Source organism: Linepithema humile, chromosome 6 (genome assembly GCF_040581485.1).
Source record: "Linepithema humile isolate Giens D197 chromosome 6, Lhum_UNIL_v1.0, whole genome shotgun sequence".
Taxonomy (NCBI): domain Eukaryota; kingdom Metazoa; phylum Arthropoda; class Insecta; order Hymenoptera; family Formicidae; genus Linepithema; species Linepithema humile.
Genome location: NC_090133.1, coordinates 10,316,348 through 10,333,158, shown reverse-complemented (window position 1 = coordinate 10,333,158; position 16,811 = coordinate 10,316,348). Strand labels below are relative to the sequence as shown.

Genomic DNA, 16,811 nt, shown 5'->3' with positions numbered 1-16,811 from the left:
ATAAGGGAATCCCAGAGTCCTGTTGTACCGACTTTTATTTTTTGTGAAATTCTTTTTTTGGTGTGAAATGAAAAATTCTTTTCTGTAATTAAAATTCGTATACTAATAGTATAGAAAACGGTCGATTTGAAAGGATTTTTAATATAAAGAATATGAATAATTGTACCTATAATTTTAATTTATTATCAAGATAGTTATCACGGCGATTTATCACAATGGTTGTCACTGTAATAATTAAATATGTACAAGGTATATCGAAAAGTGTTGGTATGGCGTTTGGTTTTAATTTTCGCCAATTATCTGCTCGACTATTATTTTACATATTAGAACTAGTTTGAAATGCAATTAGACATTCCAAAACAAAAATGGGTACTATTTTATTTTATTTTATAAAGTCAAGTTTCTTTCAAATCAGTCCCAACATCCCTGCGTGAAAATTATATCACCAACATCAAAGTTTTCTCGATTCTAGCACAGAGCCTCTGCATTTCACTGGCTATCGTGTATTCCGCCGCTAGAATGGCGTTTGCCACTGCAATTGTCTCTGGAACCGACTGCGCCTTGATCCATATCCTGCCGTTCATCCCGGCGGCAATTTCATACGCTTGATTCCGACCGAGTAATTTGAACAACGGACAGTCCGGATTGAGTATTTTTCTCACAAGGCTCAACGAACAGCTGAACATCATGCCGTCTGAGCTCAACACACCGAGCTCGTTCTCCTTGCCGTGAGAATCCACGCAGACCAATTCGGGCTCCATGTCCCTGCCGGCGATCAGCAGCTTGGCGTACACTACATCGCCGATCTGCAGGTCGGGTCGGTTCTTCTTCGTGGCACCCTCGAAGGCCAGGTAGGAGAGTGTCGCTTGTTCGCTGGCTCCTATGTCCACCTTGTAAATGTCGCCGCTCTTCTGCGTCACTATACCGACCACGTTCTCACCTCGGCTGGGAATATATCTGTGCGCAAGTGAAAGAGTATCTTAAAGTAGATTTAATTGCGATCAGAGAATTGTCAAGATCATTTTGATTCTTGAAGAATAATATCGTGTGCTTATTATCGAAAATAACAATGCTACATACCGTTTCTGGTAGCTGTCGACGTAGTATACGGCCGGATCGCGTCTCTTCAGGATACCCGCTTTACAGACGAACACAGTGTCATCTTCACGGCGCAATCCGGGGCCCAGGATCACAGTCTCTCTATCTTCTCTTCCTTCTCTCTTGATTGGCACGATGCTCTTTAAACTGTCACCCGGCATCACCACATCGCCGACATTGATTTCCATTTTCACTTCGATCGGGTACTAAAGTTCCAAACTTTCAGCTTGGGAAGAATGAGGTTATGTTTTTGTTTCAATGTCAGCGGTTATGTCGGCGAGATGAGTGTTCAAGAAAATAACGTTACAAATAAAGGAGTAGATCCTGCGAAAAGATTACGATGTGACCAGGAAGAAAATAATCCTTGTCACAAGGTATTCAAATAATTTATAATCGTTGAATGTTATTTACACAGGTTGTGCCTTCGATCACATGTGTCCATACAATGAAGTAGAGAAAAAATATAAAGACGGTACCATTATTGACAAATGCAAGAAAAAGAACGAAATTTGCACAGTTTTTTTATCCGTAATGTATATTATGTCCTCTAAATTTTTGTAGGAGCATCTCTTATCTTTAAAATGCCTCGATTCCAACCAGGAGACACGTAGTGCGTGTGAAGTATACTTTGTCAACTATAGAAACTGTAAAGATTTTTGGGTAATTTTCTTCTTCTTAAAATATTTATTTATGCCTGTAAAATAGTTAAGAATATCTCTCTTTTCAGGCTACTGTACAGTCTGAGCGCAAATTAAAAGGTATCAAGCCATATATGCCGCCTCCGAAGGAGCGTGCAAAGATAAAAGCTGATTTCCTTAACTCTAGGTAACAATCGATGTACACAGATCGTACTTTGTAAAAATATTTTTTATTCGACGATGTAAATTTTTCAATGCTCGCAATGTTACATCATAATACGTTATGTATATAGTCCAATAAAGTTCAAGCTTGAAATATATTAATCTCATTGAAAGAAATGAATGCTCAGCAAACTTTGTTATCTAAACTTCTTCCAACATATCTTAAACATATTTTATCTTACACGTTCAAGGAAAACATATCGTTTTAACGTATCTACAAGTGCAAAAGTTTACATCTTAAAGTATAATGGAAAAATTAAAAAAAACTTGCTAGCAATGTTCCACAATATTACATTTTGTCATATCGAAATTTTGCATTGCGATTATATGACATAATTGATATACATCTCGACACAAAATATACACTCAACGGATATAATAATATACACTCGCTCCTTTCTTACTCATCACGCCGTAGCGTCTTGCACTAAATGCAATTTAAAGTATTTTACAACAGATTATTCTACAATCGAAACATATATAAACTACCAATGGATGATTTATACGTTTCTCGTGTAATTTCTAAATATACGAAAGAAACAAACTAGAAAAGAAGAAAAAAGAAAAGAAGAAGAGAGTAGATAAATGGATCATTCCATTATTGGTACGTACATACATCGATTAATATAACGTCCGAGGGACGATACATGTCGAAAACGAAGAGGTGCATTTTTAGTTTACCGCTTGATGAGTTTGGCAGCATTCAAAGAAAAAGTATTTGTACACACACAAGCTCAATGTTCTTAAGGGGGATACAAAATAGAGAACGTTTACAGACCAATCGGTGCATTTGGAGAGAGTTATGCGCATAATCAAGTTATATCACAGTAAATTAATCGAACCGGTTTGGATAAAAAACTTGGCTCTCGTTTAAATATAATCGAAATAAACGATTCGGAGGATGTGACTTTTAGATAGTGAATGCGTAAAGAAAATGGATGCTACTATCAAATCTCTGCGGATAACACTTTTCTGTAGTAATTCGTGTGAACGGCACACGGTCTCCTAAAAGGCGCGAGAGTCTAGAAATCCTTTATTCTCGACAAGTGTCTTATCGTGGTAATGAACTCTGTAGTGGAACTCTAATAGCGAAACCATACATGTGTGTCAGATCTCTTCTCCCTGTTTGCTTTTCCCGGCAAATTTTTATCGACTCATTTTCACCGTAGTTTCTTCGTTTTTAACATGTATCGTCGGCAAGTAGTCATTCGGAATGATCTTTTATAGAGAAGGTTTGAATGCGGAAGTGGCGACACATTTGACGTACCTGCAAAATTGATATGACGTATAAGTGACAAGTGATCAAGTATCTTACGTTATAAAAATTACAATTGATATAATCATAAATTATATATAATTAAAGATATACGAGTGTTTTGTAAATTACAAATACGATCTTATAACTTGTCATTAAACTTACCACACAAGCGCCATAATGAATATGTGCTAAAACGGCTACTACAGAGACTAAATACATAGATTCCAGATCCACTCTGGGTAAGATAAACGAGAAAATAGCGGCCACCGCTACTGGCAATAATATCCAAGGTAATACCTCGCATCTAGTATTACTCATTTGAGATACGATCAATCGACACTGCAATAATGAAGGACGAAATAATAATATTGATAGATTGATGAACAAACAATAATACTGAAATAAAATCACTATGCTATATCTTACACATATATTGGAAAAAATTGTGCCAATCGCAAAATATATTATTCTTGGATCCTTTTCTAGGACGTTACTCGGAGAGTGCAATATCCAGAGTGTGGAAATTGCGAAGAGCAAAATCAAAGGTACTAAAGGCCTTATTGCCTCTGGAAATGTTCGCATTTTGCCAGTTTTATCTCTGTACGATCTGTAAAAGACAAATATGTAATTGATTGTTCAGATTGGTACCAAAAGCCTTTCAGATCCGCTTTGTATGTAAAGAAAAGTTACCACGTTAAAAGTTTCTTAACGAGATCTTTTTCTAAATGTATAACATTTTTCGACTGCTTAGTTTGGTTAAAAATTATGAGACGATTTACTGTCGCACAACAAGGAAACACACTCACTTGTATATATTCCAAAGAACGACTGGCAAATTGGACACAAGTGCACTGACATAAAATAACATTTCAAACATCATTCCCGCTGACACACCGCCTGGCAATTCAAATTTCCAAGCTTCGTGTCCACCTATGCTGGTAAGAGTAAATACTATGACGGTTGCCTAGAAAATTAACAAAGAGCCAATATAAATTCTCACAAATAATGATTAATTTGTACATGCCGCAAAAAAAAAAAACATAAATTGTAATCATCAGGTAAAATATTTTGTTATAATTCAATCATTACTGCTAAACTCACTAGCATGGAAGCATCGTATCCCCAGGGTAAAAATAACACACCGGTGTTATATTTTTCCCAGTGACTCAGGTAGAAGTTAATAAATACGTTCCACAATATAAAATACATTCTTATTGGTGAAACGCTGTGATCCGTTCTGCCGAATACTGAGTACATGCACACAGTAATCAACATAGCAGTCCAACTGTCTAAACCATGATCAAATAGTTCTCCTAATGGACCGGACGTTTGTGTACGTCGTGCCTGCTTTCCATCTATTCCATCTGTAATTACAAGTAAACATTATTTATATAACATTATTATATATGTTAAAAAATCTACTCAATCAAATCTAGAATTATAAATCAAATGACACTTATTGTGCTATTTATTCATCTTATTTAATTTAAATTTGTATATTATATAATTTTCTTAATTACTTCTTGTTCAAAAGATAAATTTTATATTTCATTAAGATTATCTCAATCATCTAAATACTCTATATTGATTATATGATTAATATATGTTAATATTTAGAGTCAAAATTAAAATAATAATAATAATCAATATTAGACGCACATACCAAGCGTGTAGGCCATGAAAATGTTAAAAGCGGCCACAGCAAAGACCCACCGTGGTATAGGAGGATATTCTGGTTTGTCATCACTAGACGCATAGAAGTAATAATCGTAACTTGCAAATAACATAAAGTTCAACACAGTGAAAAGAAACCCAGAGAAAGTTAGTACATTTGGAGCAACCCATTTAGGACAATACTGAAATCAGACAATCAATATCTATAATAAATATTGTCAACTATCTTCCTGTTATATTTTAATATTTACTTCAAAGCAGATTGTACCTGTACTACTTTGTTCCAAAAAGGGTGCATAACATACACGCTCAGAGGACTCGTATCCAAGGAGCTATACTGAAATTAGACCATCAGAATTAATACTACAGTACTGGCCAAAACAAACAGCACAGAACAAACTACTGTTCATTTGATTAATCGAACACATTTTTATAAAATTTATATATAAGTTATGTATCATAAGTATTATATATTATAATTATATAAATATATATAAAATTTCCGTAATTTATATTTATTAATACTTATAAATCAAATGCTCACTTTGTAACTTTCAAAGCCCGTGAGGTGTTCCTCCGTTAGGTATTCTATCTCGAACTTAAATTTTCGATACATTTTTTTGGAATCTCGGAAATCTAACCAACTATAAATTTGACATTCGCTTTCTGATTGCGCATCTACTCGACTTGCGCTAGGAAATAGTATGCGGTTTTCAACAGAAAACGTTTAGTAATTTCCGTTATTATATTATTTGCATTGTCCGCAAAACTGTTTATTACATCGATTCATCGTGCAGCATTGCAGATTTTACTTGACTCAACATTGTAAACACTCCACTCTCGATCTGATTTTCCCTCAAAAATAACGTGCACGCCTTCATGCGCGTTGAATATTGCACGTCACCTTACAGCGCGATGAGACGATGTAATAAATAACGCGTGTATTACGTATGCACGCAAATCGGGCGATCACAGGCAATCCCGGCTTGTTGCCGCAGAGAGGCCACACAGTACCTACAGGCTGCGTTCCGTAAAGAGCATATGCGCGCATGTATCTACAGTATACGTTACGTATACTATAGATACATGCGCGCATATGTGCTTTACAGAACGCAGCCTCAGTACACATGCATGTAGAATCTTTTAAAATAAGAGTCTGGACAGATTGGGCGCGTGCAGCGGAACAAATTGCTCAGCAGCACTCGAACGAAATTGGCTCTTACTTTTAAAGCCAACAAATCAATAGCACCATTTAGCGAAAAATCTAGTAACTTTGCCCAACTGTTGAGTCCACTGAATGGGCGCGTTCAGCAGAACAAATCGCTTGGTAGCAATCGAACATGATTGGCTCTTACTTTTAGAACCAACAAATCAACGTTAAGTGTTGACTAGACGACAATTCAGCAGTTGTTCTGCTGAACGCAGCCAATGCTACTGTTGGTTCTATTCTATAGATTAGATTTAAAAATATAAAATACCTCTTTATTAAATAACTTAATAGCATCACTAAAAGATTGTATAATCCCTATAAATCTTAATTTATTAGGACCTTTTGATATTGAACATAACTTAATAATTTACGCTCTAACAAAGTTAAAAATGCTACCCCAACTAACAATATCAACAATAATTCTAAAAGACTAATAATATTTAAAATTAAATAATTAATAAAATTTATTGGGTGTACAACATCGTTGCGTACAGCGGAACCAATCGCTGTAACAAATAGCGTTTTCAATTACACGGATTTTGATCAATTCAAGATTGATTAATTACTATTTTACTATAAATTCAAGTCTTTTATTGGTAGAGATCATGCAATGACGTCATTAATCAACCTTTGATCAAAATCCAAATAATATATAATAAAATGCTAAAAAATTCCACTTCACAGACTACTAGCGGGCGGTATAATTGAAAATAACGAATTACAAAATTAATAAATAATTACATCGGTATTAAAATATTTTTAATAAAAGTCTAAAAAAAAAGGATTTATAGACATTACGATATATATATAATATTTAATAATTATTTAACTATTTAACTATTGATATAACTACTTAATAAAAGAATGTGCAATCATAATTTTTGGACAGAGTTCATACGTCACGCATTAGCGCTCAGCCATTCGGTACCGGCATACGGACGCGTGACGTATGCAATTTTCGCTTGTGTGTGCGTGCTTCCGCTGTGCCAGGCGCTTTCGAGTTTATGTCACTGCTCCCGAGCGAGGTTCACAATGCGCAGCGAGCTACGTGACGAGGATCTCACCTCGTCGTTACCGTTGCCGCTTTTTTTTTTACTGATCAGTAGTGATCATTTCAACACTACACATTTGACATATATTTTGCTAATGGCCAGAGAAAGAGACAGCAGACACTGCCGTGGAAGCCGGTGTACCGGCGAAAATGGCTGTTTGTTCATGTGCATCGTGCGCCGAAAAGTTCGGCGTGCTGTTAGGACCGCACGCGAATTTGTGTAAAAGATGCCAGAAATATATTTGTCAAACGTATCAAAGTGTCGAGATCACCACTGATTAACCGAAGAAAAACGACGACGGGAACGATGAGGCGAGATCCTTGTCACGTAGTAGCTCGCTGCGCATTGTGGACCAGTGATGCGCTGTCGTGGAAATAAAGTTGCGTCTGCGCACTAAGCAAACGCTTTGAACCCTCAGTAATTCACCCTCTTCTTTCACAATATCAGCTGATTTCAATTGTAATTGATTATAATGCACTATAACATGTCGTGTGTCACTAAAAACGCGGGAAAACTATCATATCCCCTATAGTACACCTAGATACATCTGTGGTAGCCACGGTGTGAGAATATAAGGTGATTTCACGGCAACAAATTTTTGTGATTTTCCTGTCATTGTTCCACATTGAACCGCTAGGTGGCTAAGTGTTGAGGGACTTTAAATATATATATATATATATATACATATATAGAAATTTTATTAAAATTTTATTGTCCTACGGAACTTAATTATAAATATTCATTTTCTTAAAGAAACTTAATTTTTTATAAAGACTGGAATACATTATTAATTACTTTTTCTGTAAATTTAACTAAGAATAATTTGTTATAAAAAAATAAAAAAATATTTTGTCAGTAATATATATTTTTATACACAATGTTAAAAGTCTTATTTTAAAAAAATTTGTATTATTTAGAACTATAATTATATATAAATGTGCTTTAGAGATTGAATTAAAAACAATAATTTTATAATTTTATAATTTTATAATTTATTTAAAAACGAATAAATAACTTTGTCAATATGTTATTTATCTTAGACAATTTTTTCATATAGTGAATTAAAAACATCTCAAAAAATCAAACAAATAATAAATAAAAACATTATATAACGAGTAATTGAAATATGAAATTGATCATTTCAATGCGCGTTGAAAATTATATACTTTGAAAGTTTAGAATATATATTTAGAAGATTAGTGCAGATTTAGATAGGTTTTATAGAAAATATTCAGTCTTCTTAGATAAAATATATATTTCTTTATTACAATACATTTCTTGAAAAGATAAAAAAAATAAACAGCGCGTGTTTGTGTGTCCAATAATGCTAATAACAAAAAATGGTATCTAACTAAATTTTCGCTAAAAACAATTTTCAAGAAATATAGTATAAATATAAGAAAATCAACACACAGTGATAAAATAATTCTAAATAATTTAATATGACGTATGATTTAATAAAATATTAGTAACTATTATATTTTTATGGTTAATAGAGAAACTATAATATATTAACAATAATATAATATAAAATATGAAATATAATATATTAACAATAAAAGAACATATAACAGAATATATCAGCACCTAAATGCAAATTTGTAGTATGTCGTTTTTGTCGCTTCAGATGTAATTATATAAACTGATAAATATCTTCTTACTCTTTGATTCTGTTTCTTTTAATTTTTCTGTAACGAAATATTATGTATTTTGTAAAACTAATATTATGTAATAAAAATTCTAAATTAAAAATATAAAATTTTTATTTAAAAAAAAAATTTATAATTTTAAGTCAAATAAATTTATTGTAATTGTATACCTTCTAATTTTCTTTTCTAAGGTGTATTTATCCCTTTCAATAAATGGAGTATTGACATTCGACCATCTTTTTGTTTTAAATCATTGATGTCATTTACAAGTAAATATGGCGGATCAGCTATAAAATTATCAAAGTTATATATATAAATTAATGTGTACGTACTTTAAGTGTGTGATTTTATAAAAATTTTTATTTATTTAAAATTTTTATTTATTAAAAATAAAATAATTTATTCTTTATTCTTCCAATTTTTTGCGTTTTTGCTTTTATAAAATTTATTTATATTTAATATTATTTAATATTTATTATGAGATAAATAAAAAAAAATATAAATATTATATTATCTTTAATTAAAATTAATAAAATAATATTTCGTTACAGAAAAATTACAATATTTTTTAAATTAAAGTTTTAAAATTAGTGAGAAATATAAATATTTTTACCATTGAATTGCATAATTCCTTTAATTTCAACTTTGTCACCTTTTTTTAAATTTAAATCCAAATAATTATTATCAGAAAAATCTAAAATATGTATTTTCAGTTTGTATAAGCCATCAGTAATTGATCCACATCCAATAATTTTGTTTAATTTTGTGTTAAAAATTTCAGAGAAATTTGTCTTAATATATCCATCTAAAACTGAAGTATTTATATACGTGTATAATATGGTAAAGAAATATAAAAGTTTAGTTTTATTAGTATTATAATAGTATAAAAATGAAATAAATATTTTAAAACAAAAAAAATTTATAAAATATTTAAAATATTAAATAAAAAATAAAATAAAGTACAATAAAATATTTTTAATTTTTGAATAATACTTTTAAAGAAATTTATATAGAAATGGAAACATAACTTACTAATGTATCCTGGACTATCTAATACATCGCATAATTTTGTTTCCTTATATTTATTATTTGTAGTTTTTATTTCATAATAACCTAAATTTGATATAATTGTATTTTTTAAAATTAATAACTCATATGCCACATTGCCATTATTAAATTGGCTATTTCTAGGTTGTCTCGCAAACGCTCCATTGATATGTATTATCTACATTAAAAAATTATTATTATTATTATTATTATTATTATTATCATTATTATTAATATTATTATTATTATTATTATTATTATTATTATTATTAATTATTTAAAGATTATTATTTTTTTATCAATGCTTACGTGATTCGACATAATAAAATGTTCAACATTCTTAATGTCGTCGTTCCACACCACTACCTGAACACGTCTTCCTTTATTATTATTTAAATAAAATTTATAAAATTTATATTGTTGATTTGTACCCACTAAACGAGGAGATTCTATCCCGTCAACATATCCAATAATCTCACTGTCAAGAAGAACAGTAAAATAAACATAAAAATAAGATAAACAAATGTAACAAATGTAATATATATATAAATCATTGAATTAAATTAAATATTAAAAATAAGTAGCAAATTTGTAAAAAAAAATTTAAATATTTAAAAAAAAAATTTTACAATTTTAAAAATAATACTGTTCGATGTTGGATTTTGGTACCTAAGAAGACGCTGAAGTTCTCTTTTATCAACTTTTGTTTTTCGTCAAATTCTTTTTTTTGATTGCAATAAAAAATTCTTTTCTATAATTAAAATGCGTATGCTAATAATATAAGAAACTCGATTTAAAAAAATTTTTTCATTCCGCAAGTAGCCAAAAAAAGAATTTCACAAAAAATAAAAAGAAAAACATATCGCATTTTTAATTTTTATGACTTTTTTTATTACTTCTATAAAATTACAAATCTTTTAGTGTAATTAAAGTACACACGCTAATGTATTGATATATTGGTTAAATTAAAACCAAAAATAGAAAAAAATTAATATAAACCAACGCATGTCGATAAAATTTCCATAATTATTTCTTTTTTTTTTTTTAATTTGACCAGACATCAATATATTAGCGTGTGTACTTTAATCACACAAAAAGATTTGTAGAAACAATAAAAGAAACCATAAAAATTAAAAAAGTAGGTAAAATAAACAATTCCAACATCCTCTTAAGCAATGAAATCTAATTTCAATAAGTTTTTTTCGGTAGAATCCGAATCCAAAGCAAAAAATAATGAATTGACTCTAGTTTTTGAAAAAAATGTCGAAAATGCAAAAAAAAAGGGTTTTTGAATACCTATAAAAAAATAACGAAAGCTAATAGATTCTTCTAAGTGGGAAAATAAAATAAAAGCTTGAACCTTGTTCTTTTAAATTTAAAGCTTTAGTTAAAACTAAAAAGCAAAAAATCAGATGTTATGACGTTGGAGTACTCGGAAACAGTTTTTCTATACGAGTGCGTACCAATTCCAACAAAGGCTTTTACAATGACAAAAAGCACCCTGATAGGCAAGAGACTCACAATAACAAAATACACCACAATTTGAGAGAGACAAAAAGTATTCATAAAAGTACTCATAAAAAAACACTCGGATTAATAAGAAGCATAAAGAACAGCGTGCACGGAAAGGAAAGCATGTACTGGAAGTGGTGCGCGCTCATATAGAAAAATTGTTCCCGAGTACTCCAACGTCATGACATCTGATTTTTTTAATTTTTAGTTTAAAAGACTTAATTTAAACTTTTTTTTATGTCACTTAGATTGGCTTGTGTTATTTTTCTATAGATACTCAAAAATAGCCAAACACACGATTCTATAAGAAAAATTTATCGAAATTAGTTCTCATTTATTAAGTGCTTGAAAAAAAAGTTTAAAAATGTCAAAGTGTAAGTTTATAATATATACTTACACTGTTGAATCAAACATTTTAATTTTATCAAAATTTTCATTTGGAGATAACAAATCCTCCATATTTAAATTTTCTACTTGCAAATCTTCTTCTATTTGTTCCATTTTTTCTACAAACAACAAAAATAATTTTTAAATAATGTAATTAAGTACTTGAAATTTTAAAGAAATGAATTTTAACAATGATCATCGAGCAATTGCAAATATCTCTCAAAATCGATCTCTCAAATGGAAATTATTATTTGTATAAAATTAAATCATCAATGTACTTTAATTTCATACAAATAACAATCTCCATTTAAGAGATCGACTTTGAAAGATATTCGCAATTGCTCGATATCTGTTAAAATTAATTTCTCTAAAATTTTTAAATAATGTACGTATAAATAATAACAAAAAGATAGCAGATAATGTCAGCACATTAATGATTTTGTGCTTTGACTTATGTATAATATTTTTTTTTACATTGTCTGGATAGCTTAATATTGAGCTAATAATTAAAATTTGATATTCTATTTACTATTTTAATGCTGAAACCGTTTTAATATTAAGCTATCTAGCCAATGTAAAAAAAAAATATTATACATAAATCAAAGCACAAAATCGTTAATGCTGAAATTATTTGCTATCTTCTTGTTATTATTTATACGTACATTATTTAAAATGTTTAGAGAAATTAATTTTAACAGATATCATCGAGCAATTGCAAATATCTTTCAAAGTCGATCTCTCAAATAAAGATTTTTATTTGTATGAAATTAAAATACATTGATGATTTAATTTTATACAAACAACAATCTCCATTTGAAAGATCGACTTTGAGAGATATTTGCAATTGCTAGATGATATTTGTTAAAATTCATTTCTTTAAAATTTTTAAATAATGTAATTAAGTACTTGAAATTTTAAAGAAATGAATTTTAACAAATATCATCGAGCAATTGCAAATATCTCTTAAAAATAAATACAAAAATAAATCAAAATAACTACATAAATAACTACATAAATCAAAGCACAAAATTGTTAACGCTGAAATTATTAATAGATTACTAATAGATTCTTCTAAGTGGGAAAATAAAATAAAAGCTTGAACCTTGTTCTTTGCGTTTTTTAAAATTTAAAGCTTTAGTTAAAACTAAAAAGCAAAAAATCAGATGTTATGACGTTGGAGTACTCGGGAACAGTTTTTCTATACGAGTGCGTACCAATTCCAACAAATGCTTTTACAATGACAAAAAGCACTCTGATAGGCAAGAGACTTACAATAACAAAATATACCACAATTTGAAAGAGACAAAAAGTATTCATAAAAGTACTCATAAAAAAACACTCGGATTAATAAGAAGCATAAAGAACAGCGTGCACGGAGAGGAAAGCATGTACTGGAAGTGGTGCGCGCTCATATAGAAAAACTGTTCCCGAAAAAAAATATTTTAAAATATTTTTGCCTATAGGTATGAGAATTTTTAAAATTATTACTTACCTTTTTTTTACTTTTTTTTTTTATCCTTTCCTTCTCCTTTTTTCACTTTTTCGCTCTTCTTTCACTCTTTTTAAAAAAATGCGTTTTTTGAACAGGGAATACGTCTGTACTTTTTACCTTTTTTTTACTTTTCCCTAATATCCTTTCCTTCTCCTTTTTTCACTTTTTCGCTCTTCTTTCACTTTTTTTAAAAAAATTTTTAAAAATGCGTTTTTTGAACAGGGAATACGTCTGTACAATTTGACAGCTTGAGGAAATGTAAACAATTGTCATAGAAACATTTATAAATTTCTAATCAATAAATTGCTAATCAATATTGCCTTGACAACCATTTAAATATGAACTGTCAAAATATATTTTTTGCACATGACATTGAGATAACCAATCAGCGTCGCGATAAAACTGCAACAATACACTTCGATACTTTCGAGATTTCGATACATTCGACTATCGACTTCTCATGCCTTTTTTAAGAGTGGAAAAGAAGGCAAAATAATAGCCAATTTTCAGAATATCTTAAATTATGTGGATTTTTGAACTTTGCAATAGAAATACATTCATTTATAAGCATTATCTGTAAAAGAGAGAAAGAGAGAATATAGATTGATAGATTTGAAAGAGAGAAAATGAATTAATAGATTTTAAAGAGAAAAAATAGATTTGAGTAAGAAGCAATGTTAAAAAAAAATAAGTAATATAATTTAATAATTTAATAAAATGTTATTGTGTAAATAAAATATGTGTGTAAATATTTATATGAATGTATATTTGTGTGATAATTTTTGAGTATGTGATCAAATTCTTGAAAAATTTATTCAGCTGAAACAATTAGTTAATTTATTAATCTTTTTAAGCTGATTTAAACTTATAAAAAAACTTAAAACTTATAAAAAAATTGTATTCAACGTAGTATATTATTAGTAGTAATTACTTTATTAAACATTCTGATAAATATTTATAAATGTAATGTAATGTTCCTTAATATTTCATATTTTAAAAATTAGCAAAAGATATATACTCTTATTTACATTGTAATATAATTTTAAAAAATTTAAATAAAATTATGCAATACGAACTTGAGTATTAGAAAGATTTACCCTTTGAAGATGATTTTGGATAGTATCAGATTAAATTTAATTCATCTTCAATTGAAGACACTTGATAGTATTCTTCATAGCTTTTTGATTTAATTTCCATCTTTGAAGAATTTGTGTCTTCACACGTTTAGCTGCTCTTAATGCTGCAACTTTCTTTCTAGTTGTTGGTGTAAGCACCTTTTTTTCAGAATTTTTAAACTTATTACGATCAACGTTTCGCTGTAAAGTACTATGTAAGGATACACAAAATTTACAAATTTTTTCACCATTTGTTTGTAAGAGACATTTGTTGTGTCGCCATGTATTCGTAATTAAATCTTTTTTGGCACACAAAGGTTGAATGTTTTCAAAGCATAAAATTGATGGACCTCCTTGACATAAAACAATGCTATTGGCATGCTCAAGTAATAAATTAATGTCATCAATATCTTCTAATATATGTTGGTTTGATAATGCTTCTTGTCCAAGAAAATATACATTATATTGTAAATCATCATGTATTATAATCTAAAAATTGATTAGAATTTTTCAGTAAAAAAAATAATTTATGTTGTAAAATTTATAAATTTACCTGTTTGCTGATTACACAATTTTGTGTGACAAATCTATCTGCATAAGAGAATATTAGTAGAGGTGGAAATTTAAAAATACGGTGAAATCCCCATGATACTTCTGGCAAGCTAATATTCTTTTTACCATGTAATATTTCTTGAAAAACTTTTTGTTTTTCTATTAAATAATTATCTGAAAAAATAAAGTATTTTTATAAAAATTCACTAATTCTAATATAATTTTTTAAAAGTACCTTCTTCTTTTGATATAGAAATAGATGGACTTGTTGGCTGAGTTAATAGTGACTCATTAATAATCTGTTCTTGTTCCTCTGATATATTTTCCTCTAAATTTTTTATATTTTTATTGTCATCCATAACAATTTCATTACTTTTATCAGTCACATTATTTTCTATTATTGTTGATAGAGAAAAATAAGGACTAGCATTTTTTGTTAATATTTTCTTTGAAAAATCTCGCTAAAAAAATTTTTAAATATTAATTTTGAAAATATAATGTATTATATTCTATACTTGATTGACCAATATCATACCTCAAATATTATTGTTCCATCGTTGCTTGTAATAATTTTTTTAGTTAAAATATCATCTTCTTTAAAATGATTTTCACATACATAAAAAATTTGTGGTAATTGAAGATTAGGAAACTGATTTAGAATTGCAAGAATCCAGGTTTCACGACATTTTGCATCATGAGGTACTTTAAAAACTGACTTTTTACATTTTTTTAAACAATTGGGAATTATACATGTTTTTGGCATGATTAACAGAATATCAATACAAAAAATATCAGTATCAATACAAAAAATTGTCTTGTTTTTTCGACGTTTTCGACAAGATTAACATCTTCTATCCTTTTTTACTTGGGATCTTGCACCAACGCGACATCTTGTGTGACATGCCTTAACTATGACATCTTGATCACAGATTTTTTGATAGAATACAATGGTCGTGAAATCACCTTATATTCTTACACCGTGTACAAACCAATACAAACTCGAAATTGTTGGCAGTGCAGCTAGAATCTAGCTACTAGATTCTGCCCGGTTTTCGCGTATGCGCGACGTGGCGAACGCAGTAAAGTGCTTCAGTCTAGTAAAGGGAGCTTTCCATCAAGGCATTTAGGCGACACCACGGACTAAGGAATAGAGGGACTGAGTCTAAAGTCCTAGTTTAGGCGAGAGGAGATGGTAACTCAAGCGTGCGGGGGGGACTGCTTTCCGCCATATTGATGTAGCGATTCTCACACAGAGATTCTGTGTCTGTGACATGGTTACACTCGTGTAGTGGTGCCACTAGACATAACGAGTGACAAGCATAAAGAGATTAGGCGATTTTATTATTGTTGTATTATAAATTTTATAAAATACTTTAACTTTTATTACTCTGAGGCTCTGCATACAGTAGACAAAATATTAGAAATAGCAATAAACATTTAATATTAAAAAGAGAAATTATTTTACATCTAACAAGAGAATAAAATATATTAATTAGTTCCAATTCTTATTTCTTAATTTATGCATTAATTTTTTTTATTCTTTTTATTTTTAAAATAAATAATTCCAATTTCTTATTTCTAATATTTAATAATTATTTCTATTTCTATTTCCTATTTTGTTTATTGTGCGCAGGATCTGACTTTCATTTCTCACATATACGCAAATAGTGAGTTCTATGTGTGGTGATTACTAAACGAATATGGCGGCCCCCCCCCGCCCCGGCCGCAAACGTGCTCCCCCGGTACAGCTTGTGTACCGTCCCTCTATTCCTTATGGCCGGAGCACAGACTTTTGCATAAAGCATAACGCATAAGCATAAGGAAATTGATTGGTCCATTTCCTTATGCATTTGCTTATGCTTATATATAGACCAATCAATTTCCTTATGCTTATGCGTTATGCTT

At 29.6% G+C, this 16,811-nt stretch overlaps 4 protein-coding genes across 7 annotated transcripts; 1 reads left to right on the top strand and 3 right to left on the bottom strand.

Annotated features, from left to right (window-relative positions):
- Nucleotides 1-157: 157 nt before the first annotated feature.
- Rrp40 (exosome complex component Rrp40) lies at nucleotides 158-1,286 on the bottom strand. Its single transcript, XM_012359411.2, has 2 exons — nucleotides 1,081-1,286; nucleotides 158-957 (listed from the first exon to the last, which is right to left on the bottom strand). Exons 1-2 carry the CDS (start codon nucleotides 1,284-1,286, stop codon nucleotides 438-440), a joined length of 726 nt encoding a protein of 241 aa, XP_012214834.1. The 3' UTR covers nucleotides 158-437.
- A 48-nt stretch (nucleotides 1,287-1,334) lies between these two features.
- On the top strand, nucleotides 1,335-2,056 carry LOC105667565 (coiled-coil-helix-coiled-coil-helix domain-containing protein 7). The gene is made up of 3 exons (XM_012359412.2): nucleotides 1,335-1,472; nucleotides 1,660-1,758; nucleotides 1,826-2,056. The coding sequence occupies exons 1-3, from the start codon at nucleotides 1,335-1,337 to the stop codon at nucleotides 1,925-1,927; spliced, it is 339 nt and encodes a 112-aa protein (XP_012214835.2). The 3' UTR covers nucleotides 1,928-2,056.
- Nucleotides 1,948-7,022, bottom strand: LOC105667563 (ethanolaminephosphotransferase 1-like). 2 transcript variants are annotated; one of them, XM_067357513.1, is made up of 8 exons: nucleotides 6,999-7,022; nucleotides 5,159-5,227; nucleotides 4,880-5,072; nucleotides 4,318-4,580; nucleotides 4,023-4,180; nucleotides 3,643-3,823; nucleotides 3,379-3,555; nucleotides 1,948-3,225 (listed from the first exon to the last, which is right to left on the bottom strand). In XM_067357513.1, the coding sequence occupies exons 1-8, from the start codon at nucleotides 7,005-7,007 to the stop codon at nucleotides 3,163-3,165; spliced, it is 1,113 nt and encodes a 370-aa protein (XP_067213614.1). In that variant the 5' UTR covers nucleotides 7,008-7,022; the 3' UTR covers nucleotides 1,948-3,162. The 2 variants fall into 2 exon arrangements, with proteins under 2 accessions (XP_067213614.1, XP_012214833.1); XM_012359410.2 differs by lacking the exon at nucleotides 6,999-7,022 and adding an exon at nucleotides 5,435-5,928.
- Nucleotides 7,023-13,075: 6,053 nt separating this feature from the next.
- Nucleotides 13,076-16,093, bottom strand: LOC137000554 (uncharacterized). Of its 3 annotated transcripts, none has more exons than XM_067357516.1 (5): nucleotides 15,442-16,093; nucleotides 15,142-15,367; nucleotides 14,908-15,080; nucleotides 14,337-14,843; nucleotides 13,076-13,813 (listed from the first exon to the last, which is right to left on the bottom strand). In XM_067357516.1, exons 1-4 carry the CDS (start codon nucleotides 15,667-15,669, stop codon nucleotides 14,373-14,375), a joined length of 1,098 nt encoding a protein of 365 aa, XP_067213617.1. In that variant the 5' UTR covers nucleotides 15,670-16,093; the 3' UTR covers nucleotides 13,076-13,813; nucleotides 14,337-14,372. The 3 variants fall into 3 exon arrangements, with proteins under 3 accessions (XP_067213617.1, XP_067213618.1, XP_067213616.1); XM_067357517.1 differs by lacking the exon at nucleotides 13,076-13,813 and adding an exon at nucleotides 13,972-14,058 and having other exon boundaries at nucleotides 15,442-16,092; XM_067357515.1 differs by lacking the exon at nucleotides 13,076-13,813 and having other exon boundaries at nucleotides 14,150-14,843; nucleotides 15,442-16,091.
- Between the last annotated feature and the right edge of the window lie 718 nt (nucleotides 16,094-16,811).